Genomic DNA, 24979 nt, shown 5'->3' with positions numbered 1-24979 from the left:
ACTCAATGCCGAGACGCGTGGCAACAGTGATCTCCAACAATGGCGGCTACTCTGGCTACTGATTCTGGCAGGAACCACATGTCACAGACGTCTGTAAACGTAATCATTTGATACTTGGTCAACATGTTATCTAAAAAATAAATCTTGTTGTGCTACCTCTTGTCTTTCTTGGTGTTGCATTTACGGTGGCCAGCAGTGTATGTAGAGAAGAGAGTGAATATGTGGAAAGAGTACAGTGACAGCATGTATCACTGATGATGGGAATGAAGAAGAATGGTAGTTGGTATGAAAGACATAGCAGATCCAGTATTAGTTAGAACTTCAGATTGCTTGCTGTCAAATAAGGAAGAAGGGGTAGATAATACTTCTCTGAAGTTTTTGAAATTATTTTTGGAAGTGGCGACTGAGCTATTATTCGAGTTGGTGCATAGAATCTAAGAGTTTGGAGACAAACCACCCAACTCTCTGGAAAAATATCACCCACACAGTAGCAAATATAGCGAGGACAGACGAGTGCGAGAACTATCGCAGAGTCAGTAGAACAGTTCACGCGTCAAAGTGGCTGACGAGAATAGTATATGGGAGAGTGCAAAAGAAAATTGAGGATGTGTCGGATGAGAATCAGCTTGACTTTCAGAAAGATAAAAGCAGTAGATAGGCAGTTGTGACATAATGGAAGCAAGACATAAGAAAAATAAACAAATTTTTGTAGGATTTGTTGACCTGGAAAAAGTGCTTGACAATGCAAAATGGTTATGTTCTAAATTTGGAACACAATAGAAGTAAGGAATAGCAAAACACATAATATACAATATGTACAAGAACAAAGAGGCAACAGTGAGAAGGAAGATCGAGAGTGAAGCACTCAAATTAAAAAGGGTGTAAGAGAGGTATGTTCTCTTTTGCCCCCACTTTTCAACCTTCAGCATTGAAGAGGCAATAGTTGAAATAAAAGAAAAGGTACCAGAGTGGGGTTAAAATTTAAGTCGAAAGGATACCATTGATAATATTCACTGACAGAATCACTATCCTCGGTGAAAGTGAAGAGGAATTATAGGAGCTGTTGACAGGAATGAACAGTTTAATGAATGGTAAATGCGGCTTAAGAGTAAATTGTAGAAAGATGAAAATGATGAGAAGTAGTAGAAATGATATTAGTGATAAACTGAACATCAAAATTGGTGACCACAAAGTAGACAAAATTAAAGAATGTGCTACCTTGGAACAAAAAAACGTGATGGGCAAAGTCTGGGAAACATAAAGAGCAGACTAACATAGAGGGTATTCATCATCAGAAGAAGTCTGTAGTATTTTAGCCAATGGTTGATACTAGCAAAGAAATTTCTGGGAATATATGTCTGGAATACAGGACTGGGTGGTAGTGAATTGTGGACTGTGGGAAAAACCAGGAAGGGAAGAGGCCCAAAGTGTTTGAGATGTGACTCTATAGAAGGATGCTGAAAATTAGGTGGCTGATAAAGAGTGAGGAAGTTGTCCACAGTACAAGTAAAGAAGATAACATACGGAAAACACTGACAAGAAGAAAGGACGGGATGACACGACGTTTAAAAACATTAGGGAATGATTTCCTCAGTACTAGTGGCTAAAAACTATAGGGGAAGACAGAGACTGCCAAACATCTGACAAATTCAGGGTGCATCGTAACTAATTGTGTAATTGCACACAGTTGAAGATGGTGTAATATTCTGGTTCAGAAATAAAGTGTAAAAGTTTTGTTTTTCTGTGTATAAAAGCAGCCACATACCATCCAACAAACATGACATGATGTACGCCAAGTAAAAGACAGCAACAGAAAAAAGAGCACAGAAAATACATCACAAACAGTGCCAATAATTGCTTAAAACATGCTGTAACATACAATAAATAAGATTAAAAAAAACCACCGATGACGACGATATTTGTCGCCGAAACTAGTTTGGGATAATAAAGAAATAAACAAGTAACAAGGTGTTTTGCATCAAGGCGAACTCAATTTTCTGATGTTACTATTTTTCTATGCAAACACGGACCAAATGGAAGAGTTCAAAGATAATATTATTGTCAGAGACACACTTGTCTGATTATGAACTAATGGGATTGCTTAATTGAAGGTTTACACCAGGTATCAAAGTCGTGGAGTCTTTGTTGCAGCTAGCTTTATAAGCTTGGGATCAGTATTTGGGTGCTGGATTGCAGTTCTTTCTGTGGATGTGGGGTTAGTTTCTGTGTTAGGGATTTGGAGAATGAGGGTGGTGAAAGGTTTGAGATTAGGGAATTCAGGAAAGTTACCAGAGGATAATCGGGGGGAGTGGGGTGCTGATCACGATTGAATGGAGAGGAAATTGAGCAAGGCAGAGTCCAATATTAGTTTTGGGTCAAGTCTTATCAATGCAGTTGGTGCTGAGGAGGTGTTTCCATTGTGGGGAACTGGAGAATTCTGGAATGTATTCTGGGTTCAAATATAATAAGTTTCCAAGAGACTGAAAAGCTTATGTCGACAAATCGACAGGTTTTCAAGAAGCGTCACTCACGTGAGACTCAGCTTGCCCTTTTCTTACATGATATACTGTGGACTGTGGATGAAGGGCAACATGCAGATTCCATATTCACAGATTTCTGAAAAGCATTTGACACAGTGCCCCACTGCAGTCTCTTAATGAAGGTACGAGCTTACAGAATAGGATCCCAGAAATGCGAACATGTGGTGGAAGTAGGTCTGTAAGGGAGGGTTTGATGGAGGCTCTTGTGATTGTTGTGGATTTGGTAGTGAAATGTGGGATTATGAGGTTAACTGATTGGTGAGTGTTTTGAAGTGGTTGTTGTCCACCTGCTTTAATTCCTGGATGGCATTTGTTTCATTAATTAAAACTTCCGGGCTGAATTGCCATGGTCCGTATATAAAACTTCTTCTCCTTCCTGACATTTCGTTGCCTACTGCGGGCAACATCTTCTGAGGTGAGTCGGTGACCGGCTGCTAGGCGCCGGAGGTCCCGCTTATACAGAGCGCTTAGATGGTGCCACAACTCGTCACGTGCTTTCGACTTTAAAACTATCTCTGGCTAGTACCATCTCTGTCGATTACAGCTTCTAGCCAGAGATAGTTTTAAAGTCGAAAGCACGTGACGAGTTGTGGCACCATCTAAGCGCTCTGTATAAGCGGGACCTCCAGCGCCTAGCAGCCGGTCGCCAACTCACCTCAGAAGATGTTGCCCGCAGTAGGCAACGAAACGTCAGGAAGGAGAAGAAGTTTTATATACGGACCACGGCAATTCAGCCCGGAAGTTTTAATTGATGAAGACACCGGCCGTGAAAGCTTACTTGTTAGGGCATTCGTTTCAGTTTAGGATTGTCGGTGAGAGCTATGGACTGGTGGAATATGAACAGGTAGGTATCATTATGGAGGAATGGGTTGCAGCTGGAGATGGATAATTTGATGATCAGACCTTTTGGGAGATGTCAGAAGCTGAGCAACAACACAGGAACAGTATGTGGGTCTGTGTTCTGGCTAGAAAAAGGGAAACTTTTCCATGTTGGTGCATATGGAAGGAGCAAGGAACTGTAGTGGAGGACAAAAAAAAGTAAAAATATGATGGACTGTCTTAAAACCCCAAAAAAGACAGAACGAAATGAAGAATAGTGAGGAAACGAAAAATCAGATGAAATATAACAAAAAAACAAGGTGAAAATGAAAGGTGGATGAGGTCACAAACAAAATAGAAAAAAAGTATAGTAATTATGTGTGGTGCAGATTGGTGGGTATATCTGAGTGTAGAGAGGAAAAGCAGCACGTGTAAATGGATCGGACGAGGTCAGAACGGTGTGTGCCTGAGCGGATGAGGCAAATAACTGTAAACTACGAGGTGTAAGAAAATGTGTAGTGCGGGCAGGCCCACGAGGAATGTGGAAAATGCAGGAGTGAAGTGAAGGGGTGCAATCAGTTTGACAGTCCAGGAATAATTACGTCATCAGGGAGAATGTGTAAGGGTTGTGCACCTAGGGTACACTCGGGCACACTGCAGTGCACTGTAAGCCACACGGCGGCTCAGCTGTCGGTAGTTCGCGAGGTGCGTGGTAAGAGAGTGGGATGGTGTGTAGTTTAGGAGCTGATGAGGAAATTCAGGAAAGCAGAGAAAGATATTGACACACTGTATAATGTGATGCGATAGAGAACGGTAACAATGGGAAACAGCACTAGGACTGGGAAATCTGGGTACGAAGTAACAACAGTATGGAGTTGGATGCACTGCTTCTCACCACACAGGTGGGAGGCATTGTGTGGCATCTTCATGATCTGTAGTGAGTGGGAGGACACTATCCACATTCCTCCAGAATTTTAACACCTTTTCCCCTCCTCGTCAGAACAGGCCACCTTCCTCGAGGTCGACTGCCTCCGGATGGCTCCGTCGGCACCTCCTTACACGTCGGACCTGCCTACCTATCTCGACAGCTGACATCCGCTCCTCGGCCAGAGTCCATTCTGTACAGCTGAGCCACCTGTGGTCATTTTATCGGGAGAGACGAGTACTTCCTCTCCAGACATGTTGAGGGTCTCAGTGAGGCCTTCACAGATAGAATTTACTCTCCTCATTATGTCCAGAAACAGATCTCCCACACCTTGTCTCCCCAGTCACATACTTGGAGTGTGTCGAAAAAAAGTCTCGAACAATCTTCTTGTTTTTGAGTGGAAAGTCTTAAGGTAGATCTTTGGTCTGGTACGAGATGAGATCACTGGAGAATGGAGGATCAGATATAATTGTGAGCTAGACAAAATATACAATAGACCAAACATTGTAGGACTGATGAGAACCGAGCACTTTGTACGGGCGGGACATCTCAGCTGGACGGGTAAATGCCGACGGCCGTCGAAAGCTACGGATTATACTCCCTGTGGAAGATGTCCACTAAGAAGACCAAAGAAGAGAAGGGGGGATGGGATCCGTAAGGACTTGCTGCAGATTGGAATAGAGAATGATTGGTGCCAGGAGGCAGAAAACAGAACCCGCTGGAGCAGGAACCTCGTAGCAGCGCGCAGCCCTCTGGGCCTGATCGCATAAACTAAAGTAAAGTAAAGTAAAGTAAAGTAAAGTGAGTAAGTAACACAAAAGAGACTTTTACCTATCGTACACAAAATGGTATCGTGGATGCCCAGCTTCGTGCCTCTGTTTTACAAAGCTACTTTATTTATCACAAATAAGATACTTCTTTTTCATATTATGTTATTACAAATACCATTTTATTTGTTTCAAAGTACTTATTAATTGGATAATTTGCATTCAGAATTGTCATTGACAATAACCGTGGACCACTGCAATGATCCATTCTCTCTGCCCATTGTACAAGCTGACTTTTCTAAACCAGTATACTTTCCAAAACGACAAACTTAGTTTTCATTGTCAACAACTATCCTTATGCCTATAACTACACTTATTCCAAATACTGTCATTATTTAAAATTATAAAAGGGTGAAAGTTTCACATGCATCCCCTGTTTGCAATTAATGCTCAGCTGACTGAAACTGGGAAAACTACTGCAATACCACAGATAAACTTAATAACATGTCATCTGAGCATACCTTTTCAATTAACAAGAGAGAGTTGCCTATTAAAATTGCATTTGGAATCATTATATATGAGTTACAGGGAGAAATGGTTCAAAGAGCAGAACTGTATTTACTAAATGCCGTCTTTACGCGCGGAAAATTGTTCGTAGCCTTTTCGAGGTCAGCTACCGGGTAATCAAAAAGTCAGTATAAATTTGAAAAGACATAGGGTTTTATTAGAACCAAAAAAATACAAACGTTCAAAACATGTCCGACAGATGGCACTTCATGTGATCAGAATAGCAATAATTAGCATAACAAAGTAAGACAAAGCAAAGATGATGCTCTTTACAGGAAATGCTCAATATGTCCACCATCATTCCTCAACTTAGCTGTAGTCGAGGAATAATGTTGTGAACAGCACTTTAAAGCATGTCCGGAGTTATGGTGAGGCATTGGCGCCGGATGTTGTCTTTCAGCATCCCTAGAGATGTCGGTCGATCATGATACACTTGCGACTTCAGGTAACCCCAAAGCCAATAATCGCACGGACTGAGGTCTGCGGACCTGGGAGGCCAAGCATGACGAAAGTGGCGGCTGAGCACACGATCATCACCCCCAATGACGCGCGCAACAGATCTTTCACGCATCTAGCATGGGGTGTTTTTTTTTTTGGTTCTAATAAAACCCCATGTCATTCCAAGCATGTGTGTTAATGTTTACCTCTCTATCTACTATATTCCGTGGTTTATTAAGTTATCAAATTTATGCTGACTTTTTGATCACCCGGTAAATCCGCTACTATTTTTGTATCCCGTATAGGCAAAAAGTACACGTAGCTTACATTCTTATGTGAAGTGTCGTTTGCACTGAGACATTGTAATGCTCTGTAAAGAATTTTGTTCAAAATTATGTGCAAGGAAATATATATATATATATATATATATATATATATATATATATATATATATATAAAAAACAAAGATGAGGTGACTTACCGAACGAAAGCGCTGGCAGGTCGATAGACACACAAACATACACACAAAATTCAAGCTTTCGCAACAAACTGTTGCCTCATCAGGAAAGAGGGAAGGAGAGGGAAAGACGAAAGGAAGTGGGTTTTAAGGGAGAGGGTAAGAAGTCATTCCAATCCCGGGAGCGGAAAGACTTACCTTAGGGGGAAAAAAGGACAGGTATACACTCGCACACACACACATATCCATCCACACATACAGACACAAGCAGACATATTTAAAGACAAAGAGTTTGGGCAGAGATGTCAGTCGAGGCAGAAGTGTAGAGGCAAAGAAGTTGTTGAAAGACAGGTGAGGTATGAGTGGCAGCAACTTGAAATTAGCGGAGATTGAGGCCTGGCGGATAACGAGAAGAGAGGATATACTGAAGGGTAAGTTCCCATCTCCGGAGTTCGGATAGGTTGGTGTTGGTGGGAAGTATCCAGATAACCCGGACGGTGTAACACTGTGCCAAGATGTGCTGGCTGTGCACCAAGGCATGTTAAGCCACAGGGTGATCCTCATTACCAACAAACACTGTCTGCCTGTGTCCATTCATGCGAATGGACAGTTTGTTGCTGGTCATTCCCACATAGAATGCATCACAGTGTAGGCAGGTCAGTTGGTAAATCACGTGGGTGCTTTCACACGTGGCTCTGCCTTTGATCGTGTACACGTTCCGGGTTACAGGACTGGAGTAGGTGGTGGTGAGAGGGTGCAAGGGACAGGTTTTGCATCGGGGGCGGTTACAAGGATAGGAGCCAGAGGGTAGGGAAGGTGGTTTGGGGATTTCATAGGGATGAACTAACAGGTTACGAAGGTTAGGTGGACGGCGGAAAGACACTCTTGGCGGAGTGGGGAGGATTTCATGAAGGATGGATCTCATTTCAGGGCAGGATTTGAGGAAGTCGTATCCCTGCTGGAGAGCCACAGTCAGAGTCTGGTCCAGTCCCGGAAAGTATCCTGTCACAAGTGGGGCACTTTTGGGGTTCTTCTGTGGGGGATTCTGGGTTTGAGGGGATGAGGAAGTGGCTCTGGTTATTTGCTTCTGTACCAGGTCGGGAGGGTAGTTGCGGGATGCGAAAGCTGTTGTCAGGTTGTTGGTGTAATGATTCAGGGATTCCGGACTGGAGCAGATTTGTTTGCCGCGAAGACCTAGGCTGTAGGGAAGGGACCGTTTGATGTGGAGTGGGTGGCAGCTGTCATAATGGAGGTACTGTTGCTTGTTGGTGGGCTTGATGTGGACGGACGTGTGAAGTTGGCCATTGGACAGGTGGAGGTACAGTTTGTTGCGAAAGCTTGAATTTTGTGTGTATGTTTGTGTTTGTTTGTGTGTCTATCGACCTGCCAGCGCTTTCGTTCGGTAAGTCACCTCATCTTTGTTTTTTTTATATATATATATGAGAGAGGATCAGGAAGAAATGCACAAAAAATCTTTCTCCCCCGGTATTGCAGGTAGAATGCTGAAATTTCGTGATGATATAATTTGAAGTTTTCACTACAGAGGGTATTTTGTTTTCATGTGCAGCTCTAGTGAGAGAAGCCTAAACTACACAAAAACACGGCACACGTGTTACTGTCATCAACTTGTGAAGAGCAGTGAAGTGTAGTTCAATATTTGTGGGCCAGAGGGCATAAACTGAGTGAAACTGACAGGGACATGCGTGGCTCGTGTGCAACGACTGTACAGACTGTAGCAGTGTCTCCAGGTGGTGTGCATTCTTCGGAGAGAACCGTGTTGACCTCAGTGATTCGCCAAACTCTGGGTGACCGGTAACAGCTGCAACCCCGCCACATGTCGAGCCACTGAGGCAGCAATTTTGAAAGACCGGCACACGCAACTGCGAACCTTATCGCAGCAATTCGAGATTTGCTATAGTGCAGTGTACAATATTTTTCGCGACACGTCGAAATTTCGTAAAGTTAGTTCTCACTCGGCACATACGAACACGATAGACGACTGCAAGGGCCAGCGAATGGTGATGGGCTCGAACCACTTCATGCATTATTCGGCAGAACGGTACAACTTTCTGAAAGGAATCGTCACCAGTGACGAGTCTCGGGCATACCACTACGTGCCCGAAACCGAACACGCCTCGACGGTGTGGAAACGTGCCGGTTCCCTAGTATGAAAAAAATTCAGAGTGACTCAGTCTATTGGGAAAATGCTTGTGACAGTGTTCTGAGATACGCTCAGTGTGGTACGGTGGACTACACTGAACATGGAATCACGGTGAATGATTCAGTCTACATTAAAACTTCGGTTAAATTGCGCCGTGCCCTTTCGTGACAGACATCCCGACATTAATGCTGACGGTTCAGACTTCTTCGTGACACGCCCCCTCATTGCTGCTCCTGTTTGTGCCAAATTTGGGTGGGAGGTGCTCCAGAAACTACCACATAATGTGGACCTTGCATCTGTTTGGTCCTGTGAAGAAATTGCTGACCAGGCAATGCTTTGGGACAGATACAAAAGTGAAATCGGCAGTCCACATGTGGCTATACTCCAACCAAACAGACTTCTATGAACAGGGGACATCGAAACTGGTACCGCGACGGAAGAATTGTGTCGAGTATGTCGGTGACTGTGTAAAAAAGTAGGTAAAAGATGCAAATGGATTTGTGATTTTTTTTTGTTTTGTTACCTATTAAACTTTTTGGTGATAAAATTATTGTGTGCTACTTTCTGATTTTTCCTCTTACAAAAATGTGTCATAAATTCCTGATTATTATTTCGTGTCATTTGCTTCATTTTTAAAGATGTGTTCTCTTCATTCCCACAACTATCCGTATCCTAGCCATTACACTAATTCCAAATACTGTCATTATTTAGAACTGTAAAAGTGTGGAAGTTTCACACAGGTCCACCGGTATCCCTCTAATAGACCTAGACACGAGACCTGCCTCGTAATTCCTCCCACTGCAACGTACTCCAGTCCTGTCACAGACATCAGAGGCAGGGTCACCTGTGGAAGCAGCCGTGCAGTCCGCCAGTTTAGCTGCGACCACTGTGTGGCATTCTACACGGGCACCACTGCCGGTGAGCTGTTTCTCCACACGAACGGCCGTCGCTCGACTGTGGCTGACACACAGGTGGTCCGAGTACCGAGTGTGCTATCTGACAGTTTATTTTAATAGTTTTATTAGTTTAATGATAAATGGTTTTTTGATGTTACCGAATCAGCTCTCAAAAGGTACGAAACTCGTTCGGATGGAACTCTAGAGCGTATCTGTCACTGTCTATAATGTATCCGAGTTAAATGTTGCACTTCAATGGACGAAATTCGTCGTTGCTTTTTAGAATCTCACGAGCAAAGGACAGACACTGTGACCCAGTAATTCTGACGAATTTAAAGTGGGAGTTTACAGCCACTCTGATGTAGCTCCTGTGAAAGGGTGTGGTTGACTGTCGCTCCATTTTTAGAAATAATCTGGGTGTGGTGTTGCAGTGCGAGATCTTGTGAATGGTGGGCTCCGTGTGGTTCCCAAGTTGTGCAGCGGCTGTAAACTGAAAATTTACAGAGTAAGCAGCAACCAGTCACAAAATCGTGTTTTCTTTATTTACTTTTGCAAATCGATTTCAACTGATTAACAGCTACAAACACGAGAATAAAAATAAAAATAATTAATAACAGTGACCAAATGAATAAATGTACATAAAGCAACGTAAAACCAATTAAATGTATATAGATGCATTTAACCATTTAAAATGCGCATACAAATTTACCTTTCAACGAATATGTTCCCTGAGTAGTAACACTGTATTAAGCAGAGGCCAAACATTAAGTGGTATGTCGAGAACTGACTGTGACAACGAGGAACTGTAAGGGGGCGCTGCAAAGCAAACCCACCCTCTATGCGAAAAGATACAGTTAAAATAAAAATGAGAAGAAGAAATTACATACAACGTGAGGTAAAATATAATGATAAAATACTGAAATATTTACAAAAAAGGGATATATTGACAAAGATTTTGTCAGCCACATAGTACTGTTATATACGCCAAAAAGCGATTGTACAAATTAGTAAAAAGGAACAAATGTAGGTCGATTTGCAAAAATAAATAAAGAAAACATGATTTTGCGACTGGTTGTTGCTTACATGGTAATTTTAATGTGAGATCTGTTTGTGAGTAGGTGGAATTTGTTGTAGATTCACATGGGGAGAAACTCCTGGCTTTTTTTCTTTTTATGAAGCATACAACACACAGGTGTTTAGGCATCTTCTATTATTAGTATTGGTGTCCTTTAAACCGTCATCACCGTATTTGTATACATGTAAGAAAGTGTGAAACGGGCAGAAATGCTTAAAGTACAATCACTTATATGTGAGATGATATAAGCTAATACTGACAAAAGACCAAATATTATTCACATAACATAACATATCATCTCCCCCAAGAACCATGGACCTTGTCATTGGTGGGGAAGCTCGCGTGCCTCAGCAAAATAGAGTGTCGTACAGTAGTTGCAACCACAGCGGAGGGGTATCTGTTGAGAGGCCAGACAAATGTGTGGTTCCTGAAGAGGGGCAGCAGTCTTTTCAGTAGTTGCAGTTGCAACAGTCGAGCTGATTGACTGATCTGGCCTTGTAACACTAACCAAAACGGCCTTGCTGTGCTAGTGCTGCGAATGGCTGAAAGCAAGGGGAAACTACAGCCGTAATTTTTCCTGAGGGCATGCAGCTTTACTGTATGGTTAAATGATGGTGGTATCCTCTTGGGTAAAATATTCTGGAGGTAAAATAGTTCCCCGTTCAGATCTTGGGCTGGGGGCTACTAAGGAGGATGTCGTCACAAGGAGAAACAAAACTGGTGTTCTGCTGATTGGAGTGTGGAATGTCAGATCCCTTAATAGGGCAGGTAGGCTAGAAAACTTAAAAAGGGAAATGGATAGGTTAAAGTTAGATGTAGTGGGAATTAGTTAAGTTCGGTGACAGGAAGAACAAGACTTCTGGTCAGGGGAATACAGCGTTATATATACAGAATCATATAGGACGAATGCAGGAGTCGGTTTCATGATGAATAAAAAAATGGGAACACAGGTAAGGTAATATGAACAGCATATTGAATGCCTATTTGTAGCCAAGATAGACACGAAGCCCACATCTATCACACTAGTACAAGTTTATATGTCAAGTAGCTCCACAGATGATGAAGAGATTGAAGAAATGTGATAAAAGAAATTATTCAGATAGTTAAGGGAGACAAAAATTTAGTAGTCATGGGGGACTGGAATACGATTGTAGGAAAAGGAAGAGAAGGAACTGTAATAGGTGAATACGGACTGGGGGTGTGGAATGAAAGGGGAAGACGCCTGGTAGAATTTCGCACAGGGCATAACTTAATCATAGCTAAAACTTGGTTTAAGAATCATGAAAGAAGGTTGTATTCATGGAAGAGGCCTGGAGACACTGAATGTTTCATATAGATTACATAACAGTAAGACAGAGAATTAGGACCCAGGTTTTAAATTGTAAGACATTTCCAGGGACAGATGTGAACTATGACCACAATATATTGGTTATGAACTATAGATTGAAACTGAAGAAACTGCAAAAAGGTAGAAATTTAAGGAGATGGAACCTGGATAAACTGAAAGAACCAGAGGTTGTAGAGAGTTTCAGGGGGAGCATTAGGGAAGAATTGACAAGAACAGGGGAAAGGAATGTAGAAGAAGAATGGGTAGCTCTGAGAGATGAAATAGTGAAGGCAGCAGAGGATCAAGTAGGTAAAAAGAAGAGGGCTTGTAGAAATCCTTGGGTAACAGAAGAGAGATTGAATTTAATTGATGAAAGGAAAAAATACAGAAATGCAGTAAATGAAGCAGGCAAAAAGGAATACAAACATCTCAAAAATGAGAATGACAGGAAGTGCAAAATGGCGAAGCAAGGATGGCTAGAGGACAGATGTAAAGACATAGAAGCACATATGAGTAGGGGTAAGATAGATACTGCCTACAGGAAAATTAGAGAGACCTTTGGAGAAAAGCGAACCACCTGTATGCACATCAAGAGCTCAGATGAAAAACCCATCCTATGCAAAGAAGGGAAAGCAGAAAGGTGGAAGGAATATATAGAGAGTCTATACAAGGACAATGGACTTCAGGGCAATATTATGGAAATGGAGCAGGATGTAGAGGAAGATGAAATGGGAGATGTGATACTGCATGAAGAATTTGACAGAGGACTGAAAGACCTGAGTCAAAACAAGGCCCCAGGAGTAGACAACATTCCATTGGAACTACTGACGGCCTTAGGAGAGCAAGTCCTGACAAAACTCTACCACCTGGTGAGCAAGATGTATGAGACAAGTGAAATACCCTCAGACTTCAAGAAGAATATAATAATTCCAATCCTAATGAAAGGAGGTGTTGATAGATGTGAAAATTACAGAACTATCAGTTTAATAAGTCACGGTTGCAAAATACTAACACAAGTTCTTTACAGACGAATGTAAAAACTGGTAGAAGCCAACCTTTGGGAAGATCAATTAGGATTCCGTGGATATGTTGGAACACGTGACACAATACTCACCCTACGGCTTATCTTAGAATATAGATTAAGGAAAGGCAAACCTACATTTCTGGCATTTGGAGACTTACAGAAAGCTTTTGACAATGTTGACTGTAATACTGTCTTTCAGGTTCTGAAGGTGGCAGGGAGCAAAAGGCTATTTACAATTTGTACAGAAACCAGATTGCAGTTATAAGAGTCAAGGGGAGTGGTTGAGAAGGGAGTGAGACAGGGTTCTGGCCCATCCCCCATGTTATTCAATCTGTATTTTGAGCAATCAGTAAAGGAAACAAAAGAAAAATTTGGAGTAGGAATTATAATCCATGGAGAATAAATAAAAGCTTTGAGGTTTGCTGATGGCATTGTAATTCCCTCAGAGACAGCAAAGGACCTAGAAGAGCAAGTGAATGGAATGGACAGTGTCTTGAAAGGAGAATATAAGATGAACAACACTAAAAGCAAAATGAGGTTAATGGAATGTAGTCAAATTAAATCAGGTGATGCTGAGGGTATTAGATTAGGAAATGAGATATTTAAAATAGTAAATGAGTTTTGTTATTTGGGGAGCAAAATAACTGAGGAGGGTTTGAGTAAAGAAGATATACTTGTGAAATGTAAATTGACTATGACAAGGAAAATGTTTCTGACTAAGAGAAATTTTTTAACATCAAATTTGAATGTCAGAAAGTCGTTTCTGAAAGTATTTGTGTGAAGTATAGGCATGTATGGAAGTGAAACATGGACAATAAATAGTTTAGACAAGAAGAGAATACAAGCTTTCGAAATGTGGTGCTACAGAAGAATGCTGAAGATTAGATGGGTAGATCACATAACTAATGAGGAGGTACTGAATAGAATTGGGGAGAAGAGGAATTTGTGGCACAACTTGACTAGAACAAGGGATCGATTGGTAGGACACATTCTGAGGCATCAGTGGATCACAAATTTAGTATTGGAGGGAAGTGTGGAGGGTAAAAATCGTAGAGGGTGACCAAGAGATGAATACTCTAAGCAGATTCAGAAGGATGTAGGTTGCAGTAGGTACTGGGAGATGAAGCAGCTTGCACAGGATAGAGTAGGATGGAGAGCAGCACCAAACCAGTCTCAGGACTGAAGACCACAACAACAACATATCACATCACTGTGTCTATCCATGAAAATACTGCCCCATCTGAACATGCACAAACTATCTTTGTTCTTTATTTTGTGATAGTAATACAGTCATGGAAAAAACACTGGCAAAAATATATAAAGTCAGGTATTTTTGCACAACAGTTGGTGTGTCCTATTATAACCGATCATCTGCTAATTGTAAAAAAAAATCTGACCATAGATGTTTGTTACAAAGTGAAATTGAGGCAAAGATACCACTAATGCTGCTTCATGCTTTGAGTGTTGAAAGTTACCGCAATGTGTTAAACAAAACATTCACTCTAAACATAAAAACAATAAAAAAAATTTCTGTAAAAGTACAAGCCAGTTGTACAAGAGGTCAATGAAAGACGAAAGTTGGTAAGCTATCAGAACCATTGCAAAAAGTCAAAAGTGTAGAATAGCACATAGGTGTAGATAGTAGATACAGGTATGAGTAGTAGCATTACATTAAAGTGAAGTAATTATATCGAAATCATATGAAAAGTATAGCACGCATTTAAAAATGTACGTCACCACACAGATGTTTGTGGATGAATAGTAATCACAGCTCAAGTCATCTTGCTGGTATTAAACATCTTGTCTCATAAAGTACAGAAACATAATAAAGCTTTCGGATGTACTTATGCAAAAATTACAGTCAATGTAAATGAAAAGATATTCATATAATGTAAATAACTGACAGATTTTAGACATTTAACATTAGACTTTCCTAACACATTAGTGGGTCAGATCCACGGATTAGGTGCTAGCGCAAGACAATGGAAGTCACAACAAAGTCACGTAACTAGTGTTATGCATGACAAAGATCAAGCCCTGCAGGAGGCTAGAGAGGCTGAACAAACAGTAATAGCCTTTATGTCAGTACAACAGCAAACAGTAATAACCTTTATGTCAGTACAGGTAGTAAAACTTTGTAACCGTTTGGAGGAGAGATCCTTTCATGAGCTATAGTGTACACACACACACACACACATTCTCCTCTCTGCAGGCTGGACACACAGTGTGAGTGAGTGTTCTCTAACTCACAGAAGGATGTTTTCCCAGAAGTAGCAAGATTTTCCTCCTCTTTTTGTGTGATCTGTTGAAAACTCAACACTCTTGGTATTTGGTGAGTGGCCTCATTTACTCCTAATTATAAACAAACAACAATTTTTTGACCAAAAATTAGTGCACAATATTTGCAGGAATTAACACAATATTCCAATCAGTTAATGTCTCTACACTTATGTTTGTCTGACTCAAACTTGTTGCAATATTTTTTACACTTATAGCACTGCACACAGTCAGTCGACAGCCCCAATATTTCAAACATATTGTTGTATTTAGGATACATGCCACAAGTAATCACCACAAGTACCGTTTTCGTAAAGAAAAAATAAGTTGGCAGCTTTCATCCAATGTGCCTGTCGCAGATGATTTCTCTGATTTCCCTACTCCCATCCTGAATTTCTTCCAACGTAATTTGAAGGCTTACATCGCAGGAAAGAAATTAGTGAGTCTTCAATGAACATAGTGAGTTTGTGTGTGGTTGTGTGTGTGTGTGTGTGTGTGTGTGTGTGTGTGTGAGAGAGAGAGAGAGAGAGAGAGAGAGAGAGAGAGAGAGAGATTCCAGCAATAATTGTGTTAACACATTTGCTTGACTATTGTATTCATATTTCATTAGGAAAGAAAAAGGAAAAGTATACATGACGGTTTCTTAATTCTTATTACAGACTTCTGAGGGTTGTGGAGGAGACTTAGATTCTTCATCCAAACTTTGTCTACTAAGTCTAGAAATTTGCTGTTTCAGTGTGAAATAAGTGTGAAGCTCAGACCACTTTGAAGTAACCTGCTTCACGGTACGCACACAGTGGAGATATGGGCACTCACCGTCGGGTCCTCTTCTGTGTGACAAAAATGTCCTCCTGAAAAGTAGTGTGTGGAGAAATCTGTGAAGAAACGCAGTCAACCGCTCCAGTTGCAAAACGTACCAGTTTCTCACAGTCATTGTTGTGTTTGGAGGGAAATGGTAAGCAGTATCATAATCCCAGTAGAGAGTGACGGCACTGCCCTCTCCTCGGTTTGTGTGTGTGCGGTGGAGTGGAAGGTTTGGAAGTGATCTGATATTAAAACTAAACTTATATCAAAATGGTACATTTCCACAGACAGTAACTCAAGTTTTGATGACGAAACTCTAAGTCCCCTTTACAACTGTAGAAGTGCCCGTAAGCTTTTCCTCCTGCAACCCTTGAAGACTGCAAGAGGACACAAATGAATTAATGACATTTAGCTGCTAGAGGGCTTTTATTTACATCAGTGGGAAAATTTGAAAATTTGTGCCAGACCGGGATTTGACCCGGGTCTCCTGCTCACTCGGCAAATGCTCTGACCACCGAGGCATCTGGACACGGTAGTCATTGCAGCTTCACGGACTACCGTATCACACCTCCTGTCAGACCTAGTTCTCAATTTACGGGTGTAATGAGCAGGGGCACTATCTCAGTAGTGTGTGGATAAATGGAGAATTTGAGTCTAAAGGGAGGTGAGCCAGCATCTGTCTAGCAAGCAGGAGGTGCAGGTTCGGATCCCGGTCCAGCACAAACTTTTAATTTTCCCCACTGATGTAACTCGATGCCCACTAGCAGCTAAATGTCAGCAATTCCTTTGTGTCTCGATTCGTACTGGTTGCAGGATCAAAAAAGGTGTCTGTTCTCTTGGACACGTGAATTTTGCAGTAACTTTCATTTTCGAGTTGGAGAGGAAAAAGTACTGCGAGAACAGAAATTATAAGCCCTGCGGACGGGAGTTGACTGTTTAGACACGGGTTTCGTACCGTTCGGCCACAGTCGGTGAGGCTTTCCTCGTGAAATGTATCTCTGATAGTGGATGACATTTCACTGTGACAGGTACCGCAGCTGTATACATTTTAAGAAATCGTTATTTGCACAGTCTCAGGTGTATGACATAAATGATTGAGGACTAGCTTTGATCAAATATAAGAGAAAGGAAAAAAAAATAAAAAAACTGTCCTGAGCGGGATACGGGTCCATTTGACCAAAATTTTCAGAGTAACTGTAGGCCATAACTCGACTATTGCGGACCTACAGCAGATTGGTATGAGTGCACGGAAATGTGTGTGATTTTAAACTGACTTGCCCCCAGATAGCTACCTGTTATGCTAAAGAGCATAGTTACAAAACACAAAGGAAGGACTAGATAGGTTGAGGACAAAGGGCACTAGGAATGGGAAATGGCAGTTGGTAAGAAGGCAGCTAGGAGGAGTAGATATTCGGACAGTTGTCGTATAACAGATAGATTTTACCAACTGTCTGTGTTTAGTGGAGTGTCTCTTGCAGCCTCTTGTAACTGTAGGTGTAGGAAACATGCAGAAGTCCTCAGCAGTTAGAGAACCTGAGTCAGTTGCAAATTCTAGCAGCAGAATCTTCTTCTTCCTGTTAGATAATTCACACGGCAGAGGTATGAACCCGCAGTTGCAGGAAGTGTCGGGGGGAGAGTAACAGGTCACCGGCATTGTGAAGCCTAGTGCAGGATTGGCTCAGGTGACCGTTAATGTAGAGGAGTTACGTAGGAATTTTACAAAAGAGGATCACATCGTGATTGTGAGTGGCGCTGGGAATAGTATCGATAGGGTGAGGGAGTGTGATGCAGGTGGTGACCTGGTAGAGATAGCTACTCAAACTGGTGGCACTAACGTGCACTTCGTGCAACCGTTTCAGCGTCACGACTGGCCTCGTCGTAGTGTTGCCGTTAGGTGTGTTAACGTGGGGCTGGAGAAGGCACTGATGGAGGAGGACACAGACTCGACTGGCAGCACTGCCATGTGATCCATCAGTAGATCGGATGTCACTAGGCATGGTCTGCACCTCAATAGGTATGGAGAGGGGAGGCTGCCAAAGCTTATAGGTAACAGTGTAGTGGGTGGTGGTGGGATCACTCGTGGAAAAATTCCTGTAGTAATTGGTGTTAGAGCTGCATCTTTTTTAGATTGAAGTCAGCTGATAGGTGTTGTTGTTGTTGTGGTCTTCAGTCCTGAGACTGGTTTGATGCAGCTCTCCATGCTACACTATCCTGTGCAAGCTTCTTCATCTCCCAGTACTTACTGTAGCCTACATCCTTCTGAATCTGCTTAGTGTATTCATCTCTTGGTCTCCCTCTATGATTTTTACCCTCCATGCTACCCTCCAATACTAAATTAGTGATCCCTTGATGCCTCAGAACATGCCCTTCCAACCGATCCCTTCTTCTTGTCAAGTTGTGCCACAAGCTCCTCTTCTCCAGAATTCTGTTCAATACCTCCTCATTAGTTATGTGATCTACCCATCTAATCTTCAGGATTCTTCTGTAGCACCATATTTCGAAAGCTTCTATTCTCTTCTTGTCTAAACTATTTATAGTCCATGTTTCACTTCCATACATGGCTACACTCCATACAAATACTTTCAGAAACGACTTCCTGACACTTAAATCTATACTCGATGTTAACAAATTTCTCTTCTTCAGAAATACTTTCCTTGCCATTGCCAGTCTACATTTTATATCCTCTCTACTTCGACCATCATCAGTTATTTTGCTCCTCAAGTAGCAAAATTCCTTTACTACTTTAAGTGTCTCATTTCCTAATCAAATACCCTCAGCATCACCCGACATAATTCGACTACATTCCATTATCCTCGTTTTGCTTTTGTTGATGTTCATCTTGTAGCCACCTTTCAAGACACCATCCATTCCGTTCAACTGCTCTTCCAAGTCCTTTGCTGTCTCTGACAGAATTACAATGTCATCGGCGAACCTCAAAGTTTTTATTTCTTCTCCGTGGATTTTAATACCTACTCCGAATTTTTCTTTTGTTTCCTTCACTGCTTGCTCAATATACAGATTGAATAAAGTCGGGAAGAGGCTACAACTCTGTCTCACTCCCTTCCCAACCACTGCTTCCCTTTCATGTCCCTCAACTCTTATAACTGCCATCTGGTTCCTGTACAAATTGTAAATAGCCTTTCGCTCTCTGTATTTTAACCCTGCCACCTTCAGAATTTGAAAGGGAGTATTCCAGTCAACATTGTCAAAAGCTTTCTCTAAGTCTACAAATGGTAGAAACATAGGTTTGCCTTTCCTTAATCTATCTTCTAAGATAAGTCGTAACGTCATTATTGCCTCACGTGTTCCAACATTTCTACGGAACGGATGGGTTAAACATCATCATCAGTTATCTGCTATATTAGCAGGTCCTTTGCCTCTCCATTTTCTGCGATCCATTGCTTCCTTCTTAAGGCTGCTGTATGTTGTACCGTCCATCATGTCATCCAGTATCTGGAATCTCTTCCTTCCTCGCTTCCTTTTCCCTTCTACATAACCTTCTAAAACTGTTTTTATCAGTCCGTCATGCTTTCTTAATATATGCCCAATCCAATTTCTTTTTCTTCTCTTTATTACATCTAGTAACTGCCTTTTCTCTCCCACTCTTCTCAGTACCTCTTCATTTTTTACTCTGTCCATCCAACTTATTCCTTCCATCTTCCGCCATGTCCAGATCTCAAAAGCCTCCAGCCTTTCTCTGTCTTTTTTCCTCATAGTCCATGTTTCAGCGCCATATAGAAGAACACTCCATACAAGACATTTTATGAGTCTCTTTCTGAGTTCCCTGTCCATACCGCTGCAGAAGATTCTCCTTTTCTTATAAAACGCCTCTTTTGCCATTGCTATCCTTGTTTTAATTTCTTTTGTTAAACAAAAGGTTTCAAACGGTAGGCATCCTTTTTTATTTAACTAAGGCATTTGATTGTGTTGTTCAAAGAATATTGCTGCAGAAGTTGACCATTATGGAATACAGGGGGTAGCTCACAATTGGTTCACCTCTCATTTTAACAATACAGCAAAACATCATGATCCACAGTGTTGAGAATGTGTACAATGTGGGGTCTGAGGGGTGCGGGGGGGGGGGGGGGGGGTGCACCAGCGATCAGTGCTGGGGCCACTCCTGTTCCTTATTTATATAAATGATATGCCTCCAAGTATTACAGGTGATTCTAAAATATTTCTGTTCACTGATGACACCAGCTTGGTAGTAAAAGATGTGTGCAACATTGGCTCTGTTTCAGATAATGCAGTTCATGACATAAGTTCACAGCTTGTAGAAAAGAAACTAATGCTAAATTACAGTAAGACTCAGTCTTTACAGTATCTAACAGACAATTCAACAAAACCTGACATTTTAATTTCACTGAATGGGCATGTGATTATTTAAATTGAACAGATCAAATTTCTAGGTGTTTAGACAAGATCCTGAATAGTTTACTATCTACCTAAAGACTTAATGGTGCCATTTGTGCTATTTAAATGGTATATGAAATAGGTGATAGTTTGATACAAAAAGTCATTTACTTTGCTTATTTTTATTTTCTTATGACATTTTGTATTATATTATTGGGGAACTCTTCCCATTCTCTAAGGATATTTGTGGCTGAGAAACAGGCAGTTCGGGCAATAACTGAATCTATTGTCGACCCTTGTTCATTAGTCTGGACATTCTGAAATTGGCCTATAAATATATGTATTCTTTACTGTCATTTATTGTTAACAATATCAGCTTATTCCCAAGAATTAGCAGCTTTCACTCAGTTAATACTAGACAAAAGTCCAATCTCCATTTGGGTCGCACTTCGTCGGCTCTTGTGCAGAAAGGGGTGCATCCATTTTCAATAAGCTACCACAAGAATTCAAATGTCTTAGCAGTAATCCACACTCTTTCAAATAGAAACTGAAGAGCTTCCTCATGATCCACTTGTCATGTTCTGTCAAGCAGTTCCTAGAAAAAATAAGCCGATTCCTGTGTTATATTGTTGATTTTGTTTACATAAACTTATGGCTTGTCTTTTTTGGGTTCATAAACATTTTATTTTATCTGTCAATACTTTTATGCTGTAATTTCATGTACTGACCAGTCCCATGACCTTAAAGATTTGTTCCTCAATTTGGTCCTACAAAACTAGTTGCTTAAAATAAAAAAATTAAAAAAAAAGTTCCTGAAGATTATGATTCCTGCTGACCAGTCAAATGTAGGCAAACTTTAAATTACTGCCTGTGGGTAGTTATGTTTGTTGCAAATTTTCTGTGGTGTCTACTGGGCGATGCACGACTGTGCTAATTATAGCATACTGTCATTAATTTATTAAGATGGTAATTTATGTTGGAGAAATGGAACTACACTAAGATAGTAGACATGTAGTACCACAAGATTTGATGTTGTTAACAGTGAAATCTAAGGGCTAGCTAATGTGGAAAGACACTGAATTAACTGTTATTGTAACGAGTGGAGTAGCACCTTATTCTGACAAAAGCACACTGGTAGACACACACAGACTGATTCCCTTCCTGGAGGAGGTTTTGTATGCTCATTGCTGACTCTCCTTAATTTTGTGGCCATAGCTTATCATAATTGCCCTTCTGACCTCTGATTATTCCGAAAATTTTGCTCAGTTTGATGTTGCTTATGCTGCTCTGGCATTATCTTCAGTTTTTTTGCCTCCCTGTTTATTGATCCTATTAATATCTGAGTGTTCACAGTTGGTGATGAGTCAGGTATATGTGAAACAAATTGAAATTCAGTCTTTGATATCTTTGAAGCTATTATACTTACAATTCCCTTATTTTTAAGTATTCTGAAATTCTACCTGCCCCAAATTGGCTAGTGTATTGTGACCTGTGACTTGGATATTTCCTAAAAACTATTTTATCTTCGCATGGCACTCAGTTAGAATATCAAAGTCGTCAAAACTGGTGAGCAGTTTGCAAGCAGGTCATTTAAATTTTGTCTCTCTGATTTTTTTCTCTAATAAAGACAAGATAATCTGACACAACTTTAACTATGTATTTAATTGTGTTTTAAAGGGGTCGAGGGCTGAAAAGATTGAGAAAGCTGGACATATGGTGTGGACCTGGCTTGGACAATGAGACAATAATTGCCATCAGCCGTGGGCTCCCTGCTTTGCGGAACTCTCTGTCTGTGATGCAAAGGTGCTCTCGGCTGCTGCCTTCTCTGAGATCTACCGCCTGGAACAGCTTGAAATGTAAGCATTGCTACTGACTTTGTAGTGTAGTTCAAACAAAATAACTGGCTAGGTGATGAAACTGTAACTGGTGAAGGAGTTGAGAACTGTATGAGTAATTCATAAATGTGATGATTGAAAATGTGTTAAAAATCATAAGTGCAGCCATTAAATGAAAACACATTGGGGGACATTAAAATTGCAACAGTACACAACTGGAACATGAGGAACATCAAATTTGCTTGAAGGGTACTGAATGTTTGGATACGCAAACAACTGGCATTTCAGTGTAACCCCACAGAGTAAGTAGAAGTAAATCCACTACCTTCTATATGTGAGGAAAGATTACACAGTGGATTTCACATTCAGAAATCACATTAGATGTTGTTTGTGAAAAGGTTGCATTATACCTCGTGTAAGATGGAGAAATGTCTGTCGGCACATGTCAGGATATGAGAGCAGCACGGTTGTGGCCTGTAGAGACTGTTGTTTATCAATGAATGATGTTACTGCTTACATCAGTCGAGATCCGACAACTCTACTGCAAATATGGAACCGATGTATACTTGCACCAAGAATGATCAAAAGTACTGTTTGTTAACAAAACCAAAACTCAATTATAATGTCCTCGGACAAATATCCACACGACTATATGCACATGTCAAAGAAAGTTTTGCATCACCCTGGTTCCCAGAACTCTTGAAGATAGACATTGACTGTGGATATTGTATCACAGACACAGTCCCTTTGACTGTTGAGAGGTGTCACTAAACCTGCCCAAAGGTGTAAACAATCCTGCATGAGCAGCACATATTAGATGCGAGGGGGTCCGATAGCCAATCAGTTCCAGTCATCTACCAGGAAGTAAAAGGTACACGGCTTGTGTTGTCTGTATTTCAATCGTGCCTAGACAGTCATGGTCGCAGTTTGATCACATCCCCAGTGTTACTTTGTGCCAGGAAGGGCTTTCAACAAGGGAAGTGTCCAGGCATCACGGATTGAACCAAAGAGATGTTGTTCAGATGTGGACAAGATACAGAGAGACAGGATCTGTCGATGACATGCCTTGCTCAGGCCGTCCAGTGGATGACCGCTATCTACGGATTAAGCCTCACAGGAACCCTGATAGCACTGCCACCGTGTTGAATAATGCTTTTCGTGCAGCCACAGGACGTCATTTTGTGACTCAACTGCACGCAGTAGTCTGCATGATGTGCAACTTCACTCCTGATGCCCGTGGTGAGGTCCATCTTTGCAACCGTGACACCATGCAGAGTGGTACAGATGGGCCCAACAACATGCCGAATGTACAGCAGTCCGGACCACTACGTCTGAAGGTCTCGCTGTATGGTGGTACAACGTGCAATGTGTGGTTTTCACGAGCAATAAACATCATTTCCGCCCTTTTTATGTTGATCTCTATTCCAATTTTCTGTCTTGGAACCGAAGTGATGCAAAACTCTTTTTTGATGTGTGTATAACAGAAATGTCTCTGCTGTGGACATCGTGTGTTATGTTCCTACACGATGAATCCTAGAGTTGCAGTAGGAGGCGGCGTGAAGTGTGGGGACGTTGTTGTTGCTGCTGGCATGCAACAGCTGATGTGCTGCCGGTGAAGATCGGGACAAACTGGGCTGAGTTGCCAGCGTGGAGTGCTGAGATGGAACTGCCAGTACTGCCGAATGGTGGCATTGCATCTGATCTGCTGGTACTGTCCGCTCCATAGCATGTAAATGACTTTGTATGGTTTTGTAATGGCTTAAATAGTCGGAGCAGACGAGTATTTGCATGACGCTGCAAGGCAGCGTGACTAGGCGTAGCGAAATAGTGTTGTGCTGATAGTGTTCTCTGCTGTAACAGGCAGACTTACAAAAGAACATTCCAAAATCAAGATAGGAGACGAGGTACTGGCAGAAGTAAAGCTTTGAGGACGGGGCGTGAGTCGTGCTTGGGTAGCTCAGGTGGTAGAGCACTTGCCCACGAAAGGCAAAGGTCCCGAGTTCGAGTCTCAGTCTGGCACACAGTTTTAATCTGCCAGGAAGTTTCATATCAGCGCACACTCCACTGAAGAGTGAAAATCTCACACTGGAAACATTCCCCAGGCTGTGGCTAAGCCATGTCTCCACAATATCCTTTCTTTCAGGAGTGCTAGCTCTGTAAGGTTTGCAGGAGAACTTCTGTAAAGTTTGGAAGGTGGAAGACGAGGTACTGCCAGAAGTAAAGCTGTGAGGACGGGGTGTGAGTCGTGCTTGGGTAGCTCAGTCGGTAGAGCACTTGCCCGCGAAAGGCTAAGGTCCTGATTTCGAGTCTCGGTCTGGCATACAGTTTTAATCTGCCAGGAAGTTTCAACATTCCCAAATGTCAATAAACGATCTCGATGAAACTTGGCGGGTGTGTTGAGGGGCCAAATAGTACAGTATATATTTTTTTGTTGGTACCTAATTTCACTATTAAGGGATAAAACACACCCTGAAAGACAATTTGGCAGTTTAGGTTTAGAAGGAATATCTTCAAGACAATATATAAAAAATGTTTTTCGTATGAAAGGTCATGTGTAATTAATATTCTTGAAAACTGTGTAATCAGCTTCTGTAATAATTTGAAATTTTGCAAAATGCTGCCTACTGCAGTTCTATTGTGTTGTTTCTCAGGTGGAGACTGACATCATAATCATTCAGCAGATGTAAATCAGAAAGTCTTCTCACAAAAACTTC

The 24979-nt window shown here is 41.5% G+C and overlaps 1 protein-coding gene across 1 annotated transcript in view; it reads left to right on the top strand.

Annotated features, from left to right (window-relative positions):
• Positions 1 to 24979, top strand: part of LOC126484219 (uncharacterized) — a 108424-nt gene that overhangs the window by 17298 nt on the left and 66147 nt on the right. The window contains exon 4 of the mRNA XM_050107633.1: positions 22108 to 22286. Coding sequence (XP_049963590.1) covers positions 22108 to 22286 — 179 coding nt within the window. The remainder of the gene's footprint in view (positions 1 to 22107; positions 22287 to 24979) is intronic.

Source organism: Schistocerca serialis, chromosome 6, assembly GCF_023864345.2.
Source record: "Schistocerca serialis cubense isolate TAMUIC-IGC-003099 chromosome 6, iqSchSeri2.2, whole genome shotgun sequence".
Classification (NCBI taxonomy): domain Eukaryota; kingdom Metazoa; phylum Arthropoda; class Insecta; order Orthoptera; family Acrididae; genus Schistocerca; species Schistocerca serialis.
This window is presented reverse-complemented; position numbering and strand designations above follow the sequence as displayed.